Here is a 23,429-nt window from a genome sequence, read left to right on the forward strand (position 1 = left end):
TCATCGTCTGATATTTTGAATTCATGCCGGGTCGTGGAATCCTTCATCGATAGGCACAGCTGGGATCAGACCAGGCATTTTTACATAACATGCTTCCCTGTTCTGCTCCGCAAGATCTTCGGCTTCGAGAAGGTCTTACAGCCGTCCGGCATTGGCGGATGGATCACGCAGACCTCTGAGCATTTCGCGAATGCGGTCGTAAATCTTCTCTCGCCGTCTGGAGCTTTGTTTTCGTCAATCTTTGCCGCAGACGAGGAAAATGTTGTTCGCTATGTGTTTCCATCTGAGTGCCTTCCGGCGTGGATTCGTCACATGCTTCAGTCGGAGAGGGGTTTGTATATCTTATCTGAAGTCTGCCCTGTTTTATTTAAAGACCGATTGAAGGAGGACGACCATGCAGGAGGATTCAGGTGCAGTTGAATGCATTTGAGTATTTTATGTTTTGGTTTGCTTATTACGCTGTATGCAAAGATAATGATATTATGCATCGTTCGGATTCGGATGAAATGAAATTGGTGTTTAAGAAGGCTTCCCGGTCTCGTTTCGAGAAATGGGCGTCTTCTCTGCATAGTTTGCACGGTAGCCATGACAATGGAAGGCCTGTGAAGTTCAATTCTAGCCCTTATTTGCATCTTCTGAATTTGTATCTACACAAATTTGTTCCTATATCTGATTTTTGTGCTCCCAGTGTGTCTGTACATCATTTTTTCGAGGAGAATCCATCGATATTTTCCCGCGCCGAGTTTGTTGTTCATACCTTTGTACAGTTTTGGTTAGTGAATGACGATTTTTCGCCCTTACCTTCACGGGTTTGCCAGTCTTTTGGTATTTTGTTACCTGTTAATAATCGATATCATAGGTATGGTCTCCCCAGTGTAGAAATCACAGAGGCTGTGAAAATACTGGTCAATTATGTAAGCAGTACTTTGTGTTGTCCTCAAGAAGAGTTGAATTCTGGATGGAGAGCTGCATCACAAATGGATACCTTGAGATTGAGGTCATTTTCCTTGCCACGAAGTAGTTTGGTTGTGCCTGCTACATGGTCCCTTCTGTTACAGAGGCCTTTGTACAGGTTTATATTACGAGCTTTCAGTTATTGGCCAGTAGGTGCTTGTCTGAAGAAGGCTACACACATTATTGATCTATGGTTGGATTGTTTACAGCCTTGAAATATTGGTGAAGAAGGCAAAATGATGCCCGCTCTCGAAGAGGATCATTATTTGGAGGCAGAGAATAAGATGCTTAGGGATAGGGATCAACGATTGTCTCCACTTTCAGGTAGCTTGCTTCAAAAGCAAAAGACTGGTACTGATTCTGTGGGATCATTAGTAAAAAGAAGCACGAAAGAAAGTTGTTATGGATATAATGATCATTGGCAAAACTATGTTCTGGCTAATTATCCTTTTTATAGCTCTCTTGTTGTTCAGTTTCTTGTATTTGCCCACAAGTTCGTGCACATCAATACCAAGGCAGTTCTTCAGATGACTCACAAGGTGCATTGCTCTTTCCTTTATTCTATTGTCTTATTGATAATAGCAAGGAATAGATGAATAAACTTTGACACTTCAAGCAAGACCCCATGTTTATTTAAAGCAAGATCCAATGGTGGATTAAAGGTACTTATTTCAAGGTAGGATCAACAATTAGGATTATTATACCTAGGTTTTGTATCTAGAAAATTCAGACATGAGGAATTTACTTTTGGAAGTGTGAAAATCAATTAGTTGGAACTTCCTCTTGCATGGGAATAATCACATAGCAGGAAAGGAGAAAAAGTGTTGTCCAGATCCGAATGTAGATTGCTGCCTTTTAAATATTGAATTTGCCTTGCTGTCAGTGCTATATTAACAGAAAAATTCAACATTAACAACAAATGATCCATTCCTGATAGATTAAGTTATGAGCAGTCTTCATGCATGTAAATGTAGGCTTGAATTTGATATAATTGTTTATTAGTTTAACAGACAAAAAATGTCCTTGGTTTATTTTATAGGCGTTTAAACTATCTTTCTTATTTTGCACTCAAATGCTTTGTATGTGAAAATTACGTCGTGTTATTGAAACTTAATTTGGTTGTTAATTCAACAAACAAATAATTGTCTGTGGTTTAAATTAGAGACATTTAGATTAGGGTCTATTTTTTGGATCTCAAATGCTTTGTGTCTGAAAAATACCTATCCAACTTATTATTTTATGTTGACAGATTCATTGTAGTTTAAATAGTTGTAGACAAGATTTCCAATCAAATAGCTAAGCACACCATCTATTTACAGTCTTTTGTGGAGGGTCATTTCCATAAATTATCATGTCTATTGCTCGAGAAACAATGGGTAAATTCAGCCTGATGTCATTGCACTGAAGTTACTTCTATTTGATAATTCAGCGAGCAATTTATATGCTTCATGTTTTGGACGAGTTCTGCAAAGAAGGATTGAGTTTTGCATTTTACATCTGATAGGTACTTCGCTAACTTTGTATAATGGGCATAGATATTGAATGGATATGGACAAACTTGTGATCCCAACCCAAACCTGGTTTGACTATGCAATTTTGAAGAAAATGTTTTTTGGTATATTCTTATGCACTGTCAAGGGTTCTCAACACAAATTGGGAGTGATCATGTTTGCTGTCTTTATAGTATAATTGGGCTAGGAGGCTCATTTTACAGCCCAGTGTGAACGTGATGTGTAAGTATGTCCGTGCTCAACTTGGACTCTAGAGTTGACGTCCCTCTTAAAATAAAAATAAAATATTCTCTAAATAGAAAAGTAATGTTGGCTATAATAAAAAAGAAAAAAAGAATATGCTATACATGTTTAATTAGTTATCCATTTGACCTATAATATAATTTCATGTAAAGTAATTAGAAGTAAAAAAAAATTATGCGAGTAAGATGTTTAAACCTTATACTTTTCAAAAAATAAGTTAACACTTTATATAAATAAATTACTTGAAGATCTATATTAATAACTTGTGTGAATATCAACTTATGTGAATCCGTGCTTAAGATGGATCCATGCTGGTAAATCATAATGCTTTTCTGACCAAAAAATGTCCTGAATGTGTGTAGTAAGACTTGAAGATCTATATCAATAACTTATGTGAATATCAACTTATGTGAATCCGTGCTTAAGATGGATCCATGCTGGTAAATCATAATGATTTTCTGACCAAAAAATGTCCTGAATGTGTGTAGTAAGTCTGTTGCTTTCAAAGAAAATTGAAGTCCTAAGTTTCTCAAATCTTTCCCTATAACTGTCTGGATAATGTTGATATGCCAATAGTCGGCATTCGTAATCCATTCTCAAGTCACATAAGAAGTGAGTGCAACTCAATGTTACTTAGGTGGATCATGGTTGGGTGGGCAGTGGTCTTGCCTGAAACCTTGCGTTTCCTGCCAAGTTTGATGATTGTTTTTTAATGTCTTATTGAAAATGTTCCTGGATTTCAATATTGCACTGTTTTAGCTTGATCTTCTAACAAGTTCACTTCTTTGATAACGGTAGCAATTGGTGGTTATTATTTCTAATTTGTTTCTTTTATCCAGATAGAAACAATACTTGAAATCCAATTTACATTCGTGCATTTTCGTTGTATATTCATGATCACTTTAATTTTCAACAGGTTTGGTATTTGGCTGAGATTTATGTCAGTTTATACTGGAGTTCATAGTACATGTATAATTTTGTTTGTTAATGTATTTTCTGACAAGTATATCAAATGGGATTCAAAAGGGTGGACTGTGGTTATTCACAGTTGAATTTCCATGCGTATTTCATTGTATCATTAGAACTGAGATATGTAATGGCAATAACATCTTTTTCTAAACGTGTCCTTTGCAGTGTTACCTCTATTCTTTGCTTTTCATCTGTAGGTATTAAGTGTTTTGGTATCTTCAAAAGAGCTACTGTGTCTTATTCGAAGCATAGATTCGACATACAATGATGTGAAGTCGGGAAGTGCGCCATGTTGTTTTGACAGTTTGCATAAGGTTGTGCCTGCCATCCGAGAGCAGCTACAGGTCTTCCCTCTATGACCTATACAGTGTTCTGACGTAGGCTACCTTATCCAATGCACCATTTTTAAAAATGTTTTGTTTGGAAAATGCCTCATTATATTAAGATGTTTCTTTGTGACTACTACAGGACTGGGAGGGTGATTTATCAAATTTTGAGAAAGGCAGTGAAATTACTCACTCTCCTTCGCAAAAAGAAACACCGATGTTGCAACTTTTCAGCACCAGTGATAGTGGAGGCCATCAAATGCTAAAGGTAAGTTTTGTGAATAGTTTCTCTTTATCTCTTTCTTTTTGCAAGACTCATTTGGTTGATGGATAGGTTTATAATTTATTCTGCCCATACATCAAAATTGGAACCTTACAAAGATAATTCCTTACAAACATTAATTCAACAAAATTTTTATTTATGCCATTATAAGGAGGTAACTGCATCAGTAATTGTTTATATTAATTTTCCCAGAGAAAGATGTTCCCTTAACTTGCCCACATATTAACTGTTCCAAGTGAGGAAGTTGGTACATTGTCAGAGTGATGGAATCCCCCTTTCTCCCTCCTTTCCCTGTATTTTTTTTTTCTGGGTGAGGAATGGAATTGACTTCTAGTTGAAATACCAGCTGGTAACTGGACATAACTACTTGGGAATAGATCCTGTAACCTCCCTGGGTATTATGCCTTCTGTAGAAAGGGTTGGGCAAACTGAGCTATACTATTGTGCTAAGTGTTCATTACATATGTACAAACATGAAATCAATCACTATCTTTATTGGGATTTTCTATAACTAAAATGGAAATGAATTTTATAAATCTTCCATACAAAAGGTTAGAATGACTTTAAAGCTCAGGTAGCTGGACATTATTTTATTCAAGAGGAGAGCTGTGTTGGAGTAGATTATTCCTCAATTTTTTGACCACACTGCAGAGCTCATCTTCAGGGTATAATTGAAGTTTGATTAAATTTGGGCTTGATAAGAACATACTTTTGAAGTTTGATTAAATTTGGGCTGGATAAGAACATACTTTTAAAAAATTGATTTCTGATTAATCTTAGCTGGATAATAACCTAGTTGTGATTTAATTTTGCTAGTTGGAAAATAATCTGCCATGGTCTAGATCTTCAACTTGTCCTGACGATGAACCACACTTGTTGGTTTGGAACATGTCGACAAATGATTTATGATGTGATTTATGCCGAAACATCTTCTCAATAATTGAGTTTCTAAACTTTATAGATGATTTTTATTTTTTATTTTTGGGAGGGGGTGGGGAGGTAATTTAAAGGCCTTTTATTAATTGTTGATGATCACATATGATCCAACCTTCTGTATGCCTCTGGTCTGCCACTAGGGAAACCGGACCATTGGCAATACAGGAGGTCTGCTGTCCAAAAATATACATTTTAAAAAAATATACTGAGTTCTAAAAAATCCTACAGTGCCTTGGCTTAACAGCCACAAAATATAACACATAATCCTACTATAATAGTAAAGATAGAAAACATAAATTTTCATGAGGAGACTAGGAGGTGGAAACCTCCACATCTATGGGTGCTTGATCACCTGGACTGTCTAGATGAGTTGGGCCTTTGCCATGCAGTAAGACTACTTTTATCCTTGTCAAATGCTTGTCCATGGCTTTAAATTCCAACTGCATCATGTTCATCATCATTAGAATTTTGTTTTTAGTGTCATTTTTGGAAAGGAGTACCCTTCCCTGCAGCTGTCTAGTTGTAATGGGACTGGTACATCTACTCTTGATAGATGACCTTTCAGCAATGAAGCAATGATACCTCTCAAATTTCCATTGCCATTTTCCCACCCTCAAATGCTAGTTCCAACTCACACGGCAATCGATGAGCTTTCGGGGTTATGTATGCCCCGAGGAGGCCCTGCTGCAGATAGAATCCACCTCAGAAGTGCGTGCCCCGACCAACTAAGGAGTAAGGACTTGACGAGAGGAAGAAAATAAAGAGACCTGAGTAGGAGCTGATCCCAAGAGGAGGGTAGCCCAAGATGGTCTGGTCCCTCTCTCACACCACACCTCGACAAAGCCTCACACCACCATAAACAAAACCAGAAAAACCATAAAGAAGCAAGGAATAACAGAGGATGCCCTGGATTCAGCATAATCAGATAGAAATTTCCATTCATGAATAACATTTACCATCATGAAACAACACAATGTGCCTTTGCAAAGCTTCCCAAATCTGAACTGAGACCTTGCAAAGATTGCTTTTCTCATGCGAGGAGTTTGGTGGAGAGTAAAAGCATCATCTGAGATAATGAAGGGACGTACAACTATGTACACATTCTCATGAAGTGGTGTGGTGGGCACATCTACCTTGCTGGGGTTAGATGAAGTTAATTTGATGTAAAGCATCAAAGAGGAAACATGACATCAATGACTAGTTAAATGTGTTGTTTAGAAATTAGACAAGGTTAGAGAAGGTTATATTGAAATTTCACATTGGGTTGGCCTATACTTCTACCCCTTTTTTGGTTTCTTCTCTTTTTTCAGCTTTTATTTGTTTACGCAGAGGAGAATTTGCATGTTTACAAAATGATGCTTTCAGAAACATCTTCATCCATCTGAAAAATCTATAATTTCTCCATAAGTATACAAAAATGGTGAGGAGTGCAGAGTTCCTAAACTACTGGTCTGTCTGATCTTCTGCTGTTAAAAATTAAAGTTAGCTCTAAGAGTCTAAACAAAACAATTTGATAGTTAATTTTGTATGAATTGAAACTTCTATGTCTACCTTAGATAAAATTTTACTTTGAAGCACATCGTTGTAGATTATACAACCTTTAGGCATACATATTTTCTTGATTATCTCTTCTATTTTTTGCCTCACACCAGATACTTCTAATTGATTTATTCCAAAGTGTGTTTCCATCAATAGTATCAATAGATTTTCGTATAGGGGACCTTGCTAAAAAGATCTTGCATTCTGTCCCTCGTACCTTATTTAAGAAATGCCACCCATTTCCAATGGAGTAGAGGCCACTTGTTTTCATTTTTATCTCTCCAAAGGATGTTTCTAATGATGCTCTCTAGATATTGTATAATTGTAGCAGGGACCATTAGAATGTTGCTTTGATAGAGGGATATCTGATAGGATTGGCCAGTGTCCAGTCTCTTGCCGTATGTTTCAAACTTGACAGGTAAATAGGATAGGCCAATGGGATTGCTAACTTCATCAGTGTTGATGAGGTAGGGATGTAAAGATTGCCCTATCTCTTCTATTTAAGAAAAGCCCCATCTCTTGTCCGTCATGCCCATGGGGGAAGTTCAGTTTAGGTTTCAGCTTATTGTATAATACCAGTGTCCAGTCACTTGCCTTATGCTTCAAACTTGACAGATAAATAGGATGGGCCAATGGGATTGCTAACTTCGTCAGTGTTGATATAAGGTAGAGGCGTGAAGGTTGCCCCTGATAGAGGATATTACAAGTAGAGGAAGGTTCTCAACATGGCATTACTAAGTGATTGCATCCATCTAGAATTTGAAGAATTATATATTTTTGCTTGTCTCTGCATTAGATATGTCTACTAAATGCTTCCAGTTAATGGGGCATTGATTTGAGCATTCAATATATTTTTATTCTTTATCAAAGTATTCTTTTGTTGTATTTGTATTTTTCAATTTATGCCTTACGGCGTTTCCTTTGCAACATCTGGTGCAAATGTTAGTATATCTTACCTCATTTTATGGTTAACATTGTATAACAAAAACATGCGTTGTGTTATGTAATTAATACTAACATGTAATATTGATTTTTTTTGTCAGAATGCTATAGGTAATGATTTCCAAGACGATGATCCAAATTATGTTCAACATATATCAGGAGATGATGAGGATGAGGATGAGGATGATGGTGGTGAAGGAGGAGATGATGATGATAGTTGCGGTGTTGGTGATGATGTGGATCAGAGTAATGAGGATGGTCAAGATGATCATGAGGATGATCTTGGTGGTGGTAGCTAGGCATGGACATGCATTGTTTTTTATGAAGAAATTATTGTGTAGAATGACATTGCTATGTTTAGATGGGTGTTGTGAATTTACCCTATATCAATGAGACATTTTGATTTTGTAATCATACGATGAGTTTGATTTATGTATGTTGTTAATTTATCGTAGAATAATGATATTCATGAAATATTTTGATTTGTTAATCATATTTGAATTTTACTTGTTTTGATTAAAAATAATACTGATTTTATTAGTATTATGTTGCTATTTTGTACATGTTTTGAAAATTCTTAATGACACATTGTTATTTTTTTGGATGGATGTTGTCAATTTCTCTTAAATTTCTTTACAAATGATTTTCAATTGTGATATCTGCTTTAATGATATTTAGAAACTATCATATATTTCACTATGAATCTATAAAGGGGGTCATATATGTAAAGAAAAATATACTCTATATGAGAAGTCAAATGCGGATGTAACCATGGATGCAAAATTGAAAGTAAAATTGGATGTTAAACTAGGAATTAATACAAAATGCAAACAATTGACATACAAAGTGTTTTAAATTAGAAGTGAAAAATTGTGCAATAGTTGACACAAAGAAGGGAACAAAACATGGCATACAAAAGGATATCAAATTGGGCAATAACAAGGACACATAAATGGGCACCAAATTAGATGCAAAAAAAGACAACAACTAGATGTAAAATAAGATGCAAAGTTGAGCGTTAAAAAGAAGCAAAAAACGTTACAAATTAATATGCCAAATGATGATGCAAATAATGGTGTAAATTTGGGATGCAAACTTGGGTGCAAAAAAGGAAAAAAAAAAGATGTAAGAAAGACATAAAACAAGATGCAAAATGGGGCTGAAAAAAGGTGAAACCAAGGATGCCATATTGGATGTAAAAAATGATTCCTAATCACATGCAAATTTAGGCTCAAACTCAGACACAAAATTATATGCAAATGTGGACACAAAATGAGGCAAAAAAAGATGCAAATTTGGATGGTGAAAACGATGTAAAACTAGACACCAAAAAAATGCAAAATTGGATGAAAAAGTCGGTGTAAATAATGGTGCAACATTGGACACAAGTAGACACAAAAAATGGTGCAAAAAAGGGCATAAAATAGCTTAAAATTGGATGCAAAACTTGGTGCAAAAACAAATACAAAAGTAGACGTAAAAAATGGCTCTAAATTGAATGTACCATTAGACACAAAATAAGATGCAAAGGTGGACACAACACATGACTCAACATAAGATGCAAATATAAATGCAAATTTGGATGCGCAAAATGATGTAACATTAGATGCAAGAGATGGTGTTAAAAATGATGCAAAATTGGATGAAACAAATGACGCAAAATATGGTGCAAAATGAGATGGGAAAAATGGAGACAAATCAAACGTAAATGTGGATGTAAAAAATGGTCCAAAAAAAGATGCAAAAATGGGCACAAAAATGGATGCAAAATTTGGTGCTAAATCAAATTCAACACATGGTGCAAAGATAGGCACCAAAGCTGGTGCAAAAATAGAAGCAAAAACTAGTGTAAGACTAGATACAAAACCTGGCGTAAGACTAGATGCGAAAACTGACACAAAATGGATGCATAAAAAGACGTTAAATTGGATTCAAAATACAGTGTAAACTTGATGCAAATGATGGTGCAAAAATGGAAGCAAATAATGACACAAAATAGGAAGCAAAAGAGAATGAAAAATAGATGCAAAAAATGACACAAAACTACAAGCAAAACCTGTCATAAAATAAGATGCAAATCTTGGTTCAAAATTTGACGCAAAAAATGATGCATAGTTTGGTGTAAAACATGATGCAAAATCTAGCGTGAAAAAGGATGCAAAATCAAGTGCAAAAAAGGACGCTTTAAAAATTGTACAATAGAGCCAGATTTAGCGCCAGGTTGCTCATCACAATTACAAAAAAAATGCACTAAAATCTGGCGCTAAATCTGGCGCAAATTGTTGGTTTTGTTGTAGTGATAAAATTTAAAGGAGGGACCAATTCATCTAGTTATATTTCAAGAAAGGGTGCCTTTTCTTTTATGCATTGTGTGCTATCTTTTTATCAATTCCTGTGGTGGTTAAATTTTTCTTTATTTATCTATCAATTTTATTTCGCATTACTCTACTTTTCCTACAATATCCTATCTCTTTTTGAGAATATTTTACATGTCAGTTTTTTGGCATTCATATTGATGGTAATTAATGCTTCTAACAAATAGTGCTTAGGTAGTTGTCTGTTGTTAACCACTGATAGGTGATGTAAATGTTAGTGCCTAAATCTACCTCAAGCTAAAGGAAGGCAGGTCTAGGGTAACATCAAACCACGCTTAACCTGGTAGCTAGCCCTACCAGGTCGGGAGAGGGCTCTCTCCTTGTCAATCTCAATTAGAATATTGGCAACCAAGGCTTGAGATGACTGAAATGAATGTTGCTTTTAGGCTAGGTATAGGAGATTAAGGTTTTTGGTTTGATTTTAAGTTTTGGTTGCTGGATCAATTGGAGAAGGCAGATTGGGTTCAGGAAATCAACTCAGGGATACAGTCATGTCTTGTGGGGCAAGGTAGAAAAGGGTTTATGTACTAGCAATGGATTGAGATGGTAGAGTAAGACAATTGAGGATTTGAGGGCATAAGAAACTATGAATCCTCTTCAAACAATGAAAACATTGAAAACCAAATGCATTCCCAAGACAAAGCACTGTAAATTTAGTGTATTTTGTCTATTCACCTTGATTCATTTAGTTTAGAAGAGAGAGAGAGATGTGGATACATATAAAACATTAGAAGAAACTCATTATAAAGAAGAAACAATACATAAACTCACTGTCACAAGAATCCCACAAAATAGCTATGAAACCTAGTTTTATTCCTTGCCAAACTGTTGATACAGATGTTCAGTGAGTCCAACACTTCTTCCAAAGTCCAACCTTTACAAATGAATCAAAGGTACATGATATAGGGAAGGAAACTACTCAAGCTAGCTATCAGGGTCGAATCCAAGAGAAAAGGGGTGGTTTCAACCATATCTAAACTAAGAACAGGAATATAGGCAGTGGAATAGCTTGCCTTTAAAACCAAGGAAACCAATTCATTACAGCTCAAAACCACTTGTAACTTGATGTATCTAGCCTATGAAGTGATTTTAAACCATATTACATCGAATTCATCATTTACCATGCTTAAATTTGCCAAGAAATGAGGAAAAAGTGATTTCCTAAGAAAACTAGGAAAAATCTGGAAAATCAGGCAAAATTGGCAAAATTCATTTAATGCTCAAGGCCAAGATTTTAATGCGTAGTGCCTTTTCTAGGAAAATTTTTGAAGGCTTCCCCGAGTCCAAATCAGGTGCAGTATAGCTCGTTGGAAAGAATGGCGAGTCTAATTTCTAGAACAACTTGAATTTCTGAATTTGGAGTCCATTTGCCCCTCCAAAAATTGATTCTCCCAAGACTACTTCCTGTGTGCCAAAAAAGTGGCAGAGATGGCACTTTTTGGGTGTTTTTTTCCCTTTTGGAGACCTAGAACTTGTCCAAAATTCCTAGCCATTTCTGAGCTTTCATATTTTTCCATATTGATTCAAAAAATGTAAACTTTTTGCAAGAAAATGTCCCCAACAAAAGTGGGAAAAGCCTATTTTTCACATTAAAAATTTCAAAATTGACAAAAATTTCTCCAAATTTCTTCAAATTTGGCATGATTGACCCTTGTTAAGTGCTTTGATGAGCCAATGATGCTTCAAACAAGATCTTGAGTTTATCTTGCTCTTTTTCGCTCCTTAAATCTCTTTTTAGCTTGGCCTTTAGCCTCTTACCCTTGTTTTGCAAACTTTGTTCCAGGTTAGGTAGTGATAGGCCATATGGTGCAACATTTTCTTCTCTTTGTTGGCTTTCTCAAGCATCTTCTCAAGGTGAATGTTCACCCTCTCCAACCATGATTCTCGGTCATCCTCAATTTCTTGCTCAAGGGAGGTCATCTTGATCTTTCTCTTCTTTGCCTTTTGCCTATTTTCCCTAATCATTTGCAGCTCCATAATAGCTTGCTTATCTGTCAGTTGCTTATTTTCCTGCTCAAGAAAGTTGATGATCCATTTGGCCCTCTCAAGGTTAAGTGATAAGGCTTGTATTTCAACCTCCTTCTCTTTGATAATCATGTCCTTGAGTCTTGAGGTTTGAGAGCCCAAATCAGTGACATCTTCCTCAATAAGAATAAATCTCTGTCTTGCCCTTCAAGAAGGACCTCCTCATGCATCTTTTGTTTCCCTTTGTCTCTGCTCTTTAATTGCTGGTCAACTTGTATAGCTAGAGAAGAAGGAAAAGCCCCTTTCACCCCCGATGAAGATAACATTTTCCTGTGGTCTGGTAAAGAAAACAAGACCCCTTCCACCCCTGGTGGAGATAGTACTCGCCTGGCAGCAGCAAAAAGCCTCCTTGTGCCTCTCTCATAAGTGACAAACACTGACACACATGTAGTTTCAGTCTCATGAACACCTCGCTGTCCTTATGGCACTCCTTCCTCTTGAGGCACTGATGGAATCACCTGAGGGCCTTTGAAAATCTCATGGGCAATAAAGGTATCCCATGGTATGTTCAACAAGCTTAGTTGATGCAAGACAACAATTTTAATCAGTGAGAAGTGGTAAATGTTGTTGAGTTGTTGAGGAAAAGGTTTCCTTTGCACATAGTGAGCCATCTTCTCAATATTCCTGCATATAAAGTATGGGAGGTTCATCATCCTTACTCTTGTGAAATGCATCAACAACCTGATATGATATGTATATAGGTGGGAAAACCTTCCTTCACAAGTGAAATACTTGATGATGAGTTTCATGAGAGGAGCATAAGTGTTCTGCAAGTATTTGAAAGGAAAAACCCTACTGATTTGCCTGTGATATCTAGCCTTAATGTAAGGCTCATAATGTTCTCTGCCCACATACTGCCCCTTATTCCACTGTTCACCTACATTAGGGATGCCTGTTGCTGCTGAAATGGTGGCAGGTGTCAAGGTGAAAGAGACACCAGCAAGGTTCACTTGGCCATTGTGGAGATGAATAACAAACAACCTAGCAAGCTCATGATGAAATTTTACCCTCTCTACCATTTCACAAACTGATAACAAGACTGGTGTTTAAAGCTAGTTACAATAAGAGGGCAAGCAAGTAATTTTGTAAGAGTGGTGGGCTCCTCCCGGATGATCTTTCCTCCTTTGTGTGGCTTTCTTGGCACATGAGCTTCTTTAGAAGAATCACTGACAGTTTCCTCTTCCCTCTCATAATCTAAATCTGTCTCCATGCTTATGAACTTTGAAGTGAAACCAGATGAGTATGAAGAGATTTTGAAATATGAAGTAAGCAGTGTGTATAAGGAAGTGAATGCTAGGAGGAAGGGTTTCTTTTGGGAAATGAGGGAAGTGAACGATGTTATGAATGTGAGATAAGGGTTTGATAGTGAAGTGGATGTAGTGAAAGAGTAGGATGTGGGAGTTAGGGTTTGGGAATAGGGTATAGGGCTAGGGTTTGGTAAATGGGAGTGGGGTTTGGGGAGTGAATTTTGATGATTTAGGGAGAGGGAATGGGATTTGACAAACTCAATATGAATGGAGTGAGAAAGAAGAGCAAATGACCTTTAATAACTTGCAAGAGATGATTTAGCATTTAGCTAGGGTTTGCTCTAAAGGAAACCAAACACATCCAAGCCACCAAGCATAACTTTCCTGAGCAAGGAGGAGTGATCTACTTACTTGGAACAGGCATCAATTTGTTTTTTAGGAAGTTTGGAGGTGTCTTGAGGCAATTCTAGCTCTTGTAACAGGTGCACAGCGCCAAGGAACAGGTGCGTAGTGCACTTTTAATGCGCAGCGCCAGACCAAATTTCAATAGTAAACCTACGACAGATGCGCAGCGCCAGTTTAATGCGCAACACCAAGGCACAGGTATGCAACGCCAGCAAGTTGTCTTGATTTTTCCCCTGTTTTGTCTTATTTACTTAAAATCCTGTTTTCTCCCTTTAGCTCTCTTCAATTTCAACAATGAAGACATTAAACACATAAATTGGCATTTATATCCCTTCTCATTTAATTTTTCACTAACCAAGACCCACTTTTCTAATGTTTTTCCAGCTTTTTTTCCTAAATGATCTGTTTCACTTACATTTTGACTTTTGCCTTTTTGCAAGTGGACTTATACATTGACTTTTTGTAATGCCAGGAATTGACTTTGTTGCCAGGTCAACAAGAACAGCTATTGAATACTTATTACATATAGAAACAATTAAATTACATGAAATTTTTACAATAATGGAAAAAACTTTGTTTTCACCTCAAAATAGAGTTTTGAGGTTAAAAGGATTTATTGAGCATAACAGAAGTAAATTTATGATTTATGAACCTCTTTATCCTTCTCATGTGCCGCCTAACCTTTTTATTCCATTTTGGAGGACCATGATGACAAACCCTAAGATCTAGTGAAACTAAACCCTAAAACTGAATGAAATGAACTGAGATGATTATAAATGACTGAAAAGAGGTTTTGAACAAGCCAGTAGGTATATGACATGAGGGAAACTAAAATGAAACCACTACCATCAGTTGATCTATGACCTAATGGAATGTAGCTGATCGAATGAGACACCCAATATGTGTGCAAAAGAGTAATTGATCACTGATGGAAGTGTCAAGACACTGACACTAATAGTAAAGAAGGTATTTTTGTGATTCTTCCAGATTTTAATACTTGGTTTATTGCTTTTGATTTTCTGATTATTAGACAACCATCTTAGAATTTTGGAATTGCAGGCAATACAATTTTTGTTTATGAATTTATCATTAGATACAATTTTTTCATATTAAAGTAAGTTTAATGAGGATTCTATTTTAAAAAGTATTAGTTTTGTTAGTGTTTATATTTTTTACATGTAAAATCTAATCCTTGGTTGAAGAGGGACCATGCTAATTAGGCCAAGTAGTTGTGCAGTTGTCAAGTTGAAATTTTGTAGTGGTCATAATGAGCCATTCTATTCCTCATTTAAAATACGACCATCTAGGAAACATCTTTATTGGTTAATTTGAACTGTAATTTGTAATTCATTGAAATCCGCAAGTATATATCTAAAGACTAATATGGATGTTTTGAATAACACATAACATTTGGATAGATTCATCATAATAGTACTTACATTGACATATTAATAATGTTTATGACTGAGACAACATGAGTTATATATTTTCAGGGTCACTTCTTGCATTTCACCTATCTCATTGTTTTCTGGAAAGAAATATAAATCAAATTCTTAAAAATTAAATAAATAAAAAAAAAAAAAAAAAAAACAAGAGATAAAAACATTTTAAGCCATATTTTTTGCAATTTGCAAATGCCGAGGAAACAAAACAAACTGCAAGGTCAAAATGGAGACTAAACATGGATTGTGAGGCTCAACCTATACTTCATAGATACAATGTCTAGATGGAAAACTTGAAGGTAAGACTACCCTATACTCTGGATAAAATTTTGGATTGTCAATTTGAAGGTAAGTATAATCCTATAGTTGATAGATAAAATTATGGTTTGTAGAATGCAAAATTTGTGCACAATTTAAATAGAAGGTTTAAATGTATAGCGTAATCCCCACATTCTGTTCAATTTTATGGATCTAAAATTCATTGGATTTAATGTTTTTAATACTATTTTATTGCTTCTAATTTAAGTGTAATTTTCCAATTCCAATTAAAAACATGAAAGAGGGCAATGGAGGTTTCCAAGTGTTATGTTTTAACTCACAAAAATAGACAATTTTCACATGAATGTTGTTAATATTTTTAGGCCCCTTGACTAATTTAAACTTTAAATATGGACATAATTGCCTCAATGCATTAGAAAATTCAAATCACTAACATGGTAAAATAACACAAAAGAAAATATTATAACCTCAACAACACTAAATTATTTATTCACAAACCATGCAAATATTACATTTCTCCATATACATGGAATATATCACATTTGTCCATATACGTGTCACCCATACAAGAGAACCCAATCTTTTCAGGTTAGGGGAAAATAGTACATTAATGGTTTCTTCTTTAATGAAAGAACCATGCCATGAGTGCCCCCAAAAAAATGACAACAAACACGCATTCCCATAATGGGGACCTATCTTGTTGTTGCTCAATGACTTCTGGTGTAACAAATGATGATCCTATGTCATCATTGACAACTCCACAAAATAGATGAGGGGACATTATTTGTATATCTACATGGTAATCTATGTTAAAATTTTGAAATTCATAACTCCAAATTTGGGCTTCGTTGTAAAGGGGTTTTAGATTTTCCTTTTGAACTTGATATGTGCCATTCATCTGGTTTCATATTAACTCTAAATTTGTGAGTATGGTGATATCATCGAAACCAATATTTTTTTCCTCTTTCAATCCTTTGACAAGGGAAATATAGTTTGCGTCGTTATTTGTAGTCCTTCCCTACACTTCTCTCTTTCTATCTAGCACCTGTTTTGTTGCACTATTGGAAAGCACAAATTAAACGATTTCTTGTCCCAGATTAGGATAACATGAGACCTCAATGCACATAATCCAATTTTTGCACCATTTTTATGCTTACAATAGATGTAAAATAAGAGAACAATAAAATGACATTAGAATTATGCATTTAAATTTGAACATTAAACAACCTATAGTGCCAATAGAAAATGAGGATACAAAAGAGAAAAGCATATAATAAAATTACTAGTCATTCAGAAGTGGCACTAAGGCTAGGGTAATAACATAAGTGAATCACTCAGGAAAGAATACAGATTCATCATATTCTTTTACATAACTATATAAAACTTCCATTAAAGGATCAACAAGACACATTACTATGCATGCTTGCTAGTACAAACCAAATATATTCTGGAGGGAAAATGGTTTAGTTCATTAAATTTTCCCAAAAAGTGCTCTGGGTCCTTCTTAACAAAACGAGATAGAAAAAAATACTTCTTTCTATGGTTAAATTAATAAAAATGACAAAATAATAAGGAAGAAAAATAGAATATCTATGATTTACTTCTTATTCTTTGGTCTGGTGATGATACAGTTGGATGAAACTTTGGCACCTAGATTCTTTAAATACATGCACACATTCAAATAGCAAATACCCTGACTCTTTTTTTTAGCAAATTTTCATTATAAAATTATATTCAAACACATCAATCAATTGTTTATAACATATTCCTGTTATAAACAATAATATAAATTCACCAATTTTAATCCAAAGTAAAAGACATCTAAGTAAATATAAATCAAAATAGAATTGAAATCTTGATCAAAGCTTCCTCCTAGTCCTTTCAAGGATAAGCCAAGCCAATTCTTTTCCACCATCAATTTATATAAGTAGTAGTTCAATTTGGTTAGGGTCAAAATAAAGGATGTACCAGTGTGCTCTCACTCACTTAGTTCTTGTTTATTTCATGTTTTTTATGTATATTTTTAGTGAACGTTTTGAGTAAATGCAAGTTTCTTTTTGATAGAATGTGAGTGGCTGCAATATGCTTACAATAAATTCAAGGGTTTCTACAGGTTGATGTGAACTGAGTAGCGGGTGAGTCTTCCTCCGAGAAAAGAAAGAAGAGTATGAAGTTATGTGAGACATGCAATTTCTATGGGAAATATAGGCATGTCGAAAGAAAGTATTAGGAAAAATCAAGTCTTGACTAAATCCATGAAACAACACAACATTTCAATAGGTAAAGGGAATGATATATTAATTGAAACTCTATATAGATTAATAGATAGTTGGATAGTCATTTTAGGTGCATCCCATCATATGACTCCTTGTCACGACTTGCTTCCCTCAACGTCCCATAGAAACATCTCACAAATTGTAGTTGGAGACTCTACTCAGCTTGATGTCTTTGGGTCAAGCACCACCATGTAATTAGTTGATGGGTGTATTCATAATGTACTCATTGTTCCTCACATATTTTCCAATTTATTATCCATCTAGTATATCTCTCATTCAGGTGATGGTAAAACAAATTTTTTTCTTTAAATGTGGCAGTCATTTGTGAACTAGATGATCCAAGGGTTATTGTTGATACTGGAAAATTTGATCAAAATTCTAGACTCTATAATTTTGTTAGTTTTTATCCTACCTCTATTTCCTCATTCATTTCTCACATTGATTCTTTAAGTAGGTTATGGAATGAGAGATATGAACAATTAAACTACAAAATTTCACTACAGTTGTGCACCAAAAATATTGTTCTTCATCTTCCAAAGGTTCCTTTTACTGATGGAATTTTTCCAAGTTGTTCTTTCGGAAAACAACATCAATATCCCTTTCCTAAATGGAAACCTTTACTTGCTACATCATCTCTTGAGTTGGTACATAGTGATTTGATTTCATTTCCAACTTTTTGTTTCTCAAAGGCTAAGTATGCACTAACATTTATTGATAATTACTCATGACTCTCTTAGGTCTACTTCATTATATACAAGAGTGAGGTTTTTGCAACATTTAATACCTTCAAATATTTTATTGAAAGAATCCATCTTGCTTCATCAAGAAACTATGCATAGATAATAGGGGGGAATATGTCAACCAAGCATTCAAAGATTTTGTATAGAACAAGGCATTCATCATCAACATTTTATTCCCTAAACCCCTTAACAAAATGGCATTGTAAAAGGAAGAACTAGACACTGAAAGAGATGGCCAATTGCATGATTCAATTCAAGAACATCACACCTTTTCTCGGTAGAAGTAGTTAATTGTGCCAATTATATTTAGAACCATATGCATCACAAGGAAGTCCAACATATGACTCTAGTGGAAGTTTGGACCCATGTTAATCCTTATGTATCTTCTTTCAGAGTATTCAATGCTCTTTCGTAGGTTTTCATTCCAAATGAAAAGTGCAAAGCAATGGAAAAGAAGAGTCAACTGTTGATATTTGTTGGTTACTATGAGGACATGAAGGCATACAGGCTCTTTGGTCCTACTTATAAGGAAGTATTTCTTTAAAAATATATCCATTTTGATGAGCACAATAATCTAGCATCATCTTCTTCTCCTTCCTATTGATAATGGTCTTAATCATGTTTCCATTTTTGTCAATAGAAGATGAAGAAATTTGTGTTGAGTGTCATCAACCAAAAGAGAATCTACCATCAAAACCTATAGAACCTAAGCATTGTAATCATGAACAAATTGTCCAAAACCAATCTTTGAGGAAGATCCTTTGTAAGTGAAAGAAACATGAAAAATATGGCTATGAGGCCACTAATTCAGTTATCTTGCCTCCAATCAACTATAATCAAACAATCAATTGGAATGCCACCAAAAATCCTTGTTTCTACTTTCTTTGATTCATGTAAATACAATGGGAATTGAAATTACGTAAATACAAATTTCATTGTAAATACAAAATTTCACTAAAAATCTGAAATTATAACTTACAACCAACCTTCACTGAAATACATAATTATAAATATGACCTTCACTGAAATTTTACAGTATTTATAATCCACTTCACTGAAATACATACTTATAAGTGGTCACTTAGAGAGGCTTCGAGTCAACGGGACCTCTAGAATTGGTGTGACGCTTATCTCAATCACAGCGGAGAACGAAACAAAGAAAAGCACGAATTTCAAGCTATAGAAGTTTGAATCTCAAGCACTTTTTTTTGGGTGCAACAGAGCCTTTATCACCTTAAATAAATTGAATTTTTAATTCACATTTTGGGCACGACAAAGGTTTTGAAGGGGATGATACATTTAATGCAGGGAGGAGGGGATGATGGGACGAGAAGGGTGTGTACAGGGGAGGGTGGTGGAGGATGTGGGCAGGGGAGGAGAGTGGAGGAGGAGGAGGAGGAGGAAGAGGAGGGGAAGGGACCCGACATGATGTTGAGGGTGATGAAGGAGGAGGAGGGGCCGGACATGATGTAGAGGGTGATGAAGGAGGAGGAGGGGCCGGACATGATGTAGAGGGTGATGAAGGAGGAGGAGGAGGGTCGGGGGGGTCATAGTCAATAGTGGGACCATCTCGAATAGGAGATTGAGATCGCTAATGCTAGTGGAGGGGACCAAAATGGGTGTCCCATCAGCCATTCTTTCACTGCATACACTTCATACATCCATGAATATGTCTGCTAGTGGAGGTGTGATTCCAATTTCCCCAAATGGAAGATGACCAACTATAAGGGGGGTTCTTTTGGAGTGTGTTAGTCCTTACAATTTCCTAGGCTGAGAAAGAAATCAAGAAGGGTAACCTCAAACCACTTCAGCTCAGTAGCTAGCCCTACTGAGCATGAGAGGGATCTCTCTAAGTCTCTTATTAGTGATATGACTTTAAATAAAATGAGTTTTAGGCTATATATATATATATATATATATATATATATATATATATATATATATATATATATATATATATATATATATATATATATATATATATATATATATATATATATATATATATATATATTTGTTTGTGTGTTTGTGAAAACTTGGGTTTTAGGGTTTGCTGAACTAGGGTTTGGAGCCACAAATAGGTCTAGGTTGTAGGAGTGCAGGAGAAAATATGAGAAGAAGCTTTATATTAGAAGCCATGGTGTATTTAGAATATTTTCAATGTAGCATAGAAGAGAAAATGTAGAAGAAACTAATGAGCATAAGTAAACATGATTTCAGTAGCTTAGGAAGAAATAAACATAACTACGAAAACTAGATAAATAGAGCTTAAGAAACAAGAATTCTGTATATTTCACAGTAAGGCATCCATAGAAAGAAGAGATATCATGTAGCTAAATATGTTTTAACATTTATAAAACAAATATAATGAAGAACAAACACTATGAACTCACTACGCTAGAGTTCCTTGAAAATAGCTGCAACTGCCTCTGTATTAGCTGAAAACATGTTTACATGCAAGCCTCCTCCACAAAAAGTCCAACCCTTCTCTCTGAGAGAGAAATGATACATACAGACTCTCTTAGACCACTTTCACACCTTCAGGAGTTGAATTCCTAGGTGGAGGAACTGACTCCAAGATTCTCTCAACCAACAGGTGAGAGTGAGAAGGTGAAAGTCAAACAATTCTTGGAGAGTTTGCTTCCTTTATGAGTCCTAATAAACATCAAAAACAACCTATGATGTACATTTATTCATGCCTACATCACCTTGCCTTGAAACCAGTGCCATTACATAAAGAGGTTTTACTTTGACTAAGTCAAACTGGAAACTAGCAATTTTACACAGTGAAATTTACAAATTAAAGCACAGAAAAGTGCAAAAGCGAAGCGCTAATGTTGAGTTGATTTTCAGGTTCCTTTCAGATGTCCAAATGCAAGTCTAAGAAATGTCAACTAGACCTCCAAGTCTAGTTTCCATAATAGTCTTAATTTTTGAATTTGACCCATGGGAAGGGCTTCAGAAATCCATTCTCTCAAGGTCGCTCTAGGTGCACAACGCATGTCAAAAAAGGGTCCAGAATGCTAGTTTCTTGCCATTCTTTTGCACTTTTCTCCAAAACTGAGCCACCTTCGTAAAATTTGAGCAAATTGGTTTTTAGAGGATGGAAAGCGTTTTCCAAAAATATAAAATTTTCCTTAAATAGATGCCTGAGGAAAAAGTGCAGTGCCTGGAGCTACTGATTTTTTGAATTTAGCTCCAAAATTCACAAAACCCCAAAAGTGCTTAGAATTTCCTCAAAATTGGCTAGAAGCTATAAAATCATGTATGTTAAACCGTCATAGATTATTTAACAAGAATATCCAAGTTTTCCTCATCCTTTTTGTCCTTTTTGGCTTCTTTGAGCTTGTTTTCAAGCTGCTTTACCTTGACATGGGCGATCATGTTTTGAGACTGGTAGTGGTGCGCAATATGCCTAAGCAAATGATTATATCTATTCGCATTCTCAAGGAGCTTCTCCAAGTGTTCATTCACCCTGTTGAGCCAATACTCCTTGTCTTGATTCACCTCAAGAACAATTCTATCCTCTAGGTCTATGTCTTCATTCAATAGGATGTGTTCTTCCTCTTCTTATAATGCCTTCTATAGGCCCTTTGTTCTCGACCTTTTCCTCTTAACTTTCCCTTTTTCTCCTTCGAGCTCACTTGACTCTATGATCTATTTTCCCTTCCCAACCTACTGTAATAACTTGGTTTTCTCTTTTTCCATGATCAATTGCTTTACTTTGAGCTGACTATTCTCTTGTTCAAGGAATGAAATGATGTATCTAGCTCTCGCCATGTTGACTGTAAGCTCCTTGATCTGATAGTCTTTATCTCTGATTATCTGCTGCATGCTTGAAGTCTGATCCTCTACCTCTAAATCAACTAGCTCAAACTCATTCTCAACTGTGTCTTTATCCCACGCTATTGATCCCTGCTTTTTTGATGTAGAAGGCTCGGCCCCTTTCTCACCATGAGAAGTAAACACAAGCCTCTGTCCTCTCTTGTACATCTTGGTCACCTTAGTCTTAGGCGATTGAGTTTTCTCAATTGATTTTCTAGAGGACCCCACTTCCATTTGTTGTTTTGGTATGATAGAGGTTTGAGCTACTACATTGGCTTCATGCCATTTCAGGGTTGTTTCCAAAAAGGTTTCCCAAGTCATACCTTTCTTAGCAAGTTGGTGAAGGACTATAGTCTTGATCAGACTATGATGGAACAGGCTTGGGTAGTGCTCCTTGTTCTTCATTTGTATCTTCTCTGACATTTTGGAAATGCTCCTGAATAGGTAGTTACACATGTTGAGTGGCTTCTCAGAGGTGAAGTGCATTAGGAGGCAAAAATGATAAGCATACAACCTAGAGAATCTTCCTTCACATGTAAATAACTTCATGACAATATTCATCAAAAAGGCATATTTCTCCAATAAGTATCTGAAAGGTTGTTGGGTCCCTATAATACTAGTGATTACCCCATTACTATTGTAGTTATACCCCTTATTAATATTGTTGTGCCCCTATTGCCCCCATATTGTTATTGCTGTGCCCCATAGAATCCCTCTATTGTTATTTTTGTGGCTTTATATTATTATTGTTAGGTCGGCTGGATTATATTATGACTCCTTAGACTCCTATATATAGAAATGAGGTTTTGTCATTTGAATCATCCAAGAATTGTTCATTTATGTAATGTAAAGGAGGTTGTCCCCTCGAAGAGGCTGAATTCTAAGGCGTTGATCTATATTTTCTATCTTTTCTTGAGTTGGTTTCATAACATTTGGTATCAAAGCTTTGGATTCTAGGGTTTCACTGCTCCAAACAGGTCATCGTGGAATTTTCTCTATAACTTTGTTTCTGTGACGTTTCAGAAGTTGCAAAAAAAAAACATTTGAGAATAAATCGTATTGAACCTCGGGTCCAAATTTCAGAGCTTTTCACGCTATATTTGTGGAGATAT

General features: G+C 35.6%; 1 protein-coding gene across 1 annotated transcript; it reads left to right on the forward strand.

Moving 5' to 3' along the window:
- The first annotated feature begins 1,190 nt into the window (after positions 1-1,190).
- LOC149180973 (uncharacterized) lies at positions 1,191-19,965 on the forward strand. The gene is made up of 4 exons (XM_089414049.1): positions 1,191-1,493; positions 3,875-4,021; positions 4,146-4,271; positions 19,801-19,965. The coding sequence occupies exons 1-4, from the start codon at positions 1,191-1,193 to the stop codon at positions 19,963-19,965; spliced, it is 741 nt and encodes a 246-aa protein (XP_089270175.1).
- Positions 19,966-23,429: the final 3,464 nt, after the last annotated feature.

Source organism: Pinus tabuliformis, chromosome 3_2 (genome assembly GCF_031772625.1).
Source record: "Pinus tabuliformis cultivar Carrire ecotype Pingquan chromosome 3_2, CPIR1, whole genome shotgun sequence".
NCBI lineage: Eukaryota > Viridiplantae > Streptophyta > Pinopsida > Pinales > Pinaceae > Pinus > Pinus tabuliformis.

Excerpts from the sequence above, each read along its gene's own strand:
- LOC149180973 (XM_089414049.1), top strand. The coding sequence starts at position 1,191 with ATGATGCCCGCTCTCGAAGAGGATCATTATTTGGAGGCAGAGAATAAG. Across the intron at positions 1,494-3,874 it reads TTCTTCAGATGACTCACAAG|GTATTAAGTGTTTTGGTATC; the intron begins GTGCATTGCTCT and ends TTTCATCTGTAG. Across the intron at positions 4,272-19,800 it reads GAGGCCATCAAATGCTAAAG|GGAGGAGGGGATGATGGGAC; the intron begins GTAAGTTTTGTG and ends CATTTAATGCAG.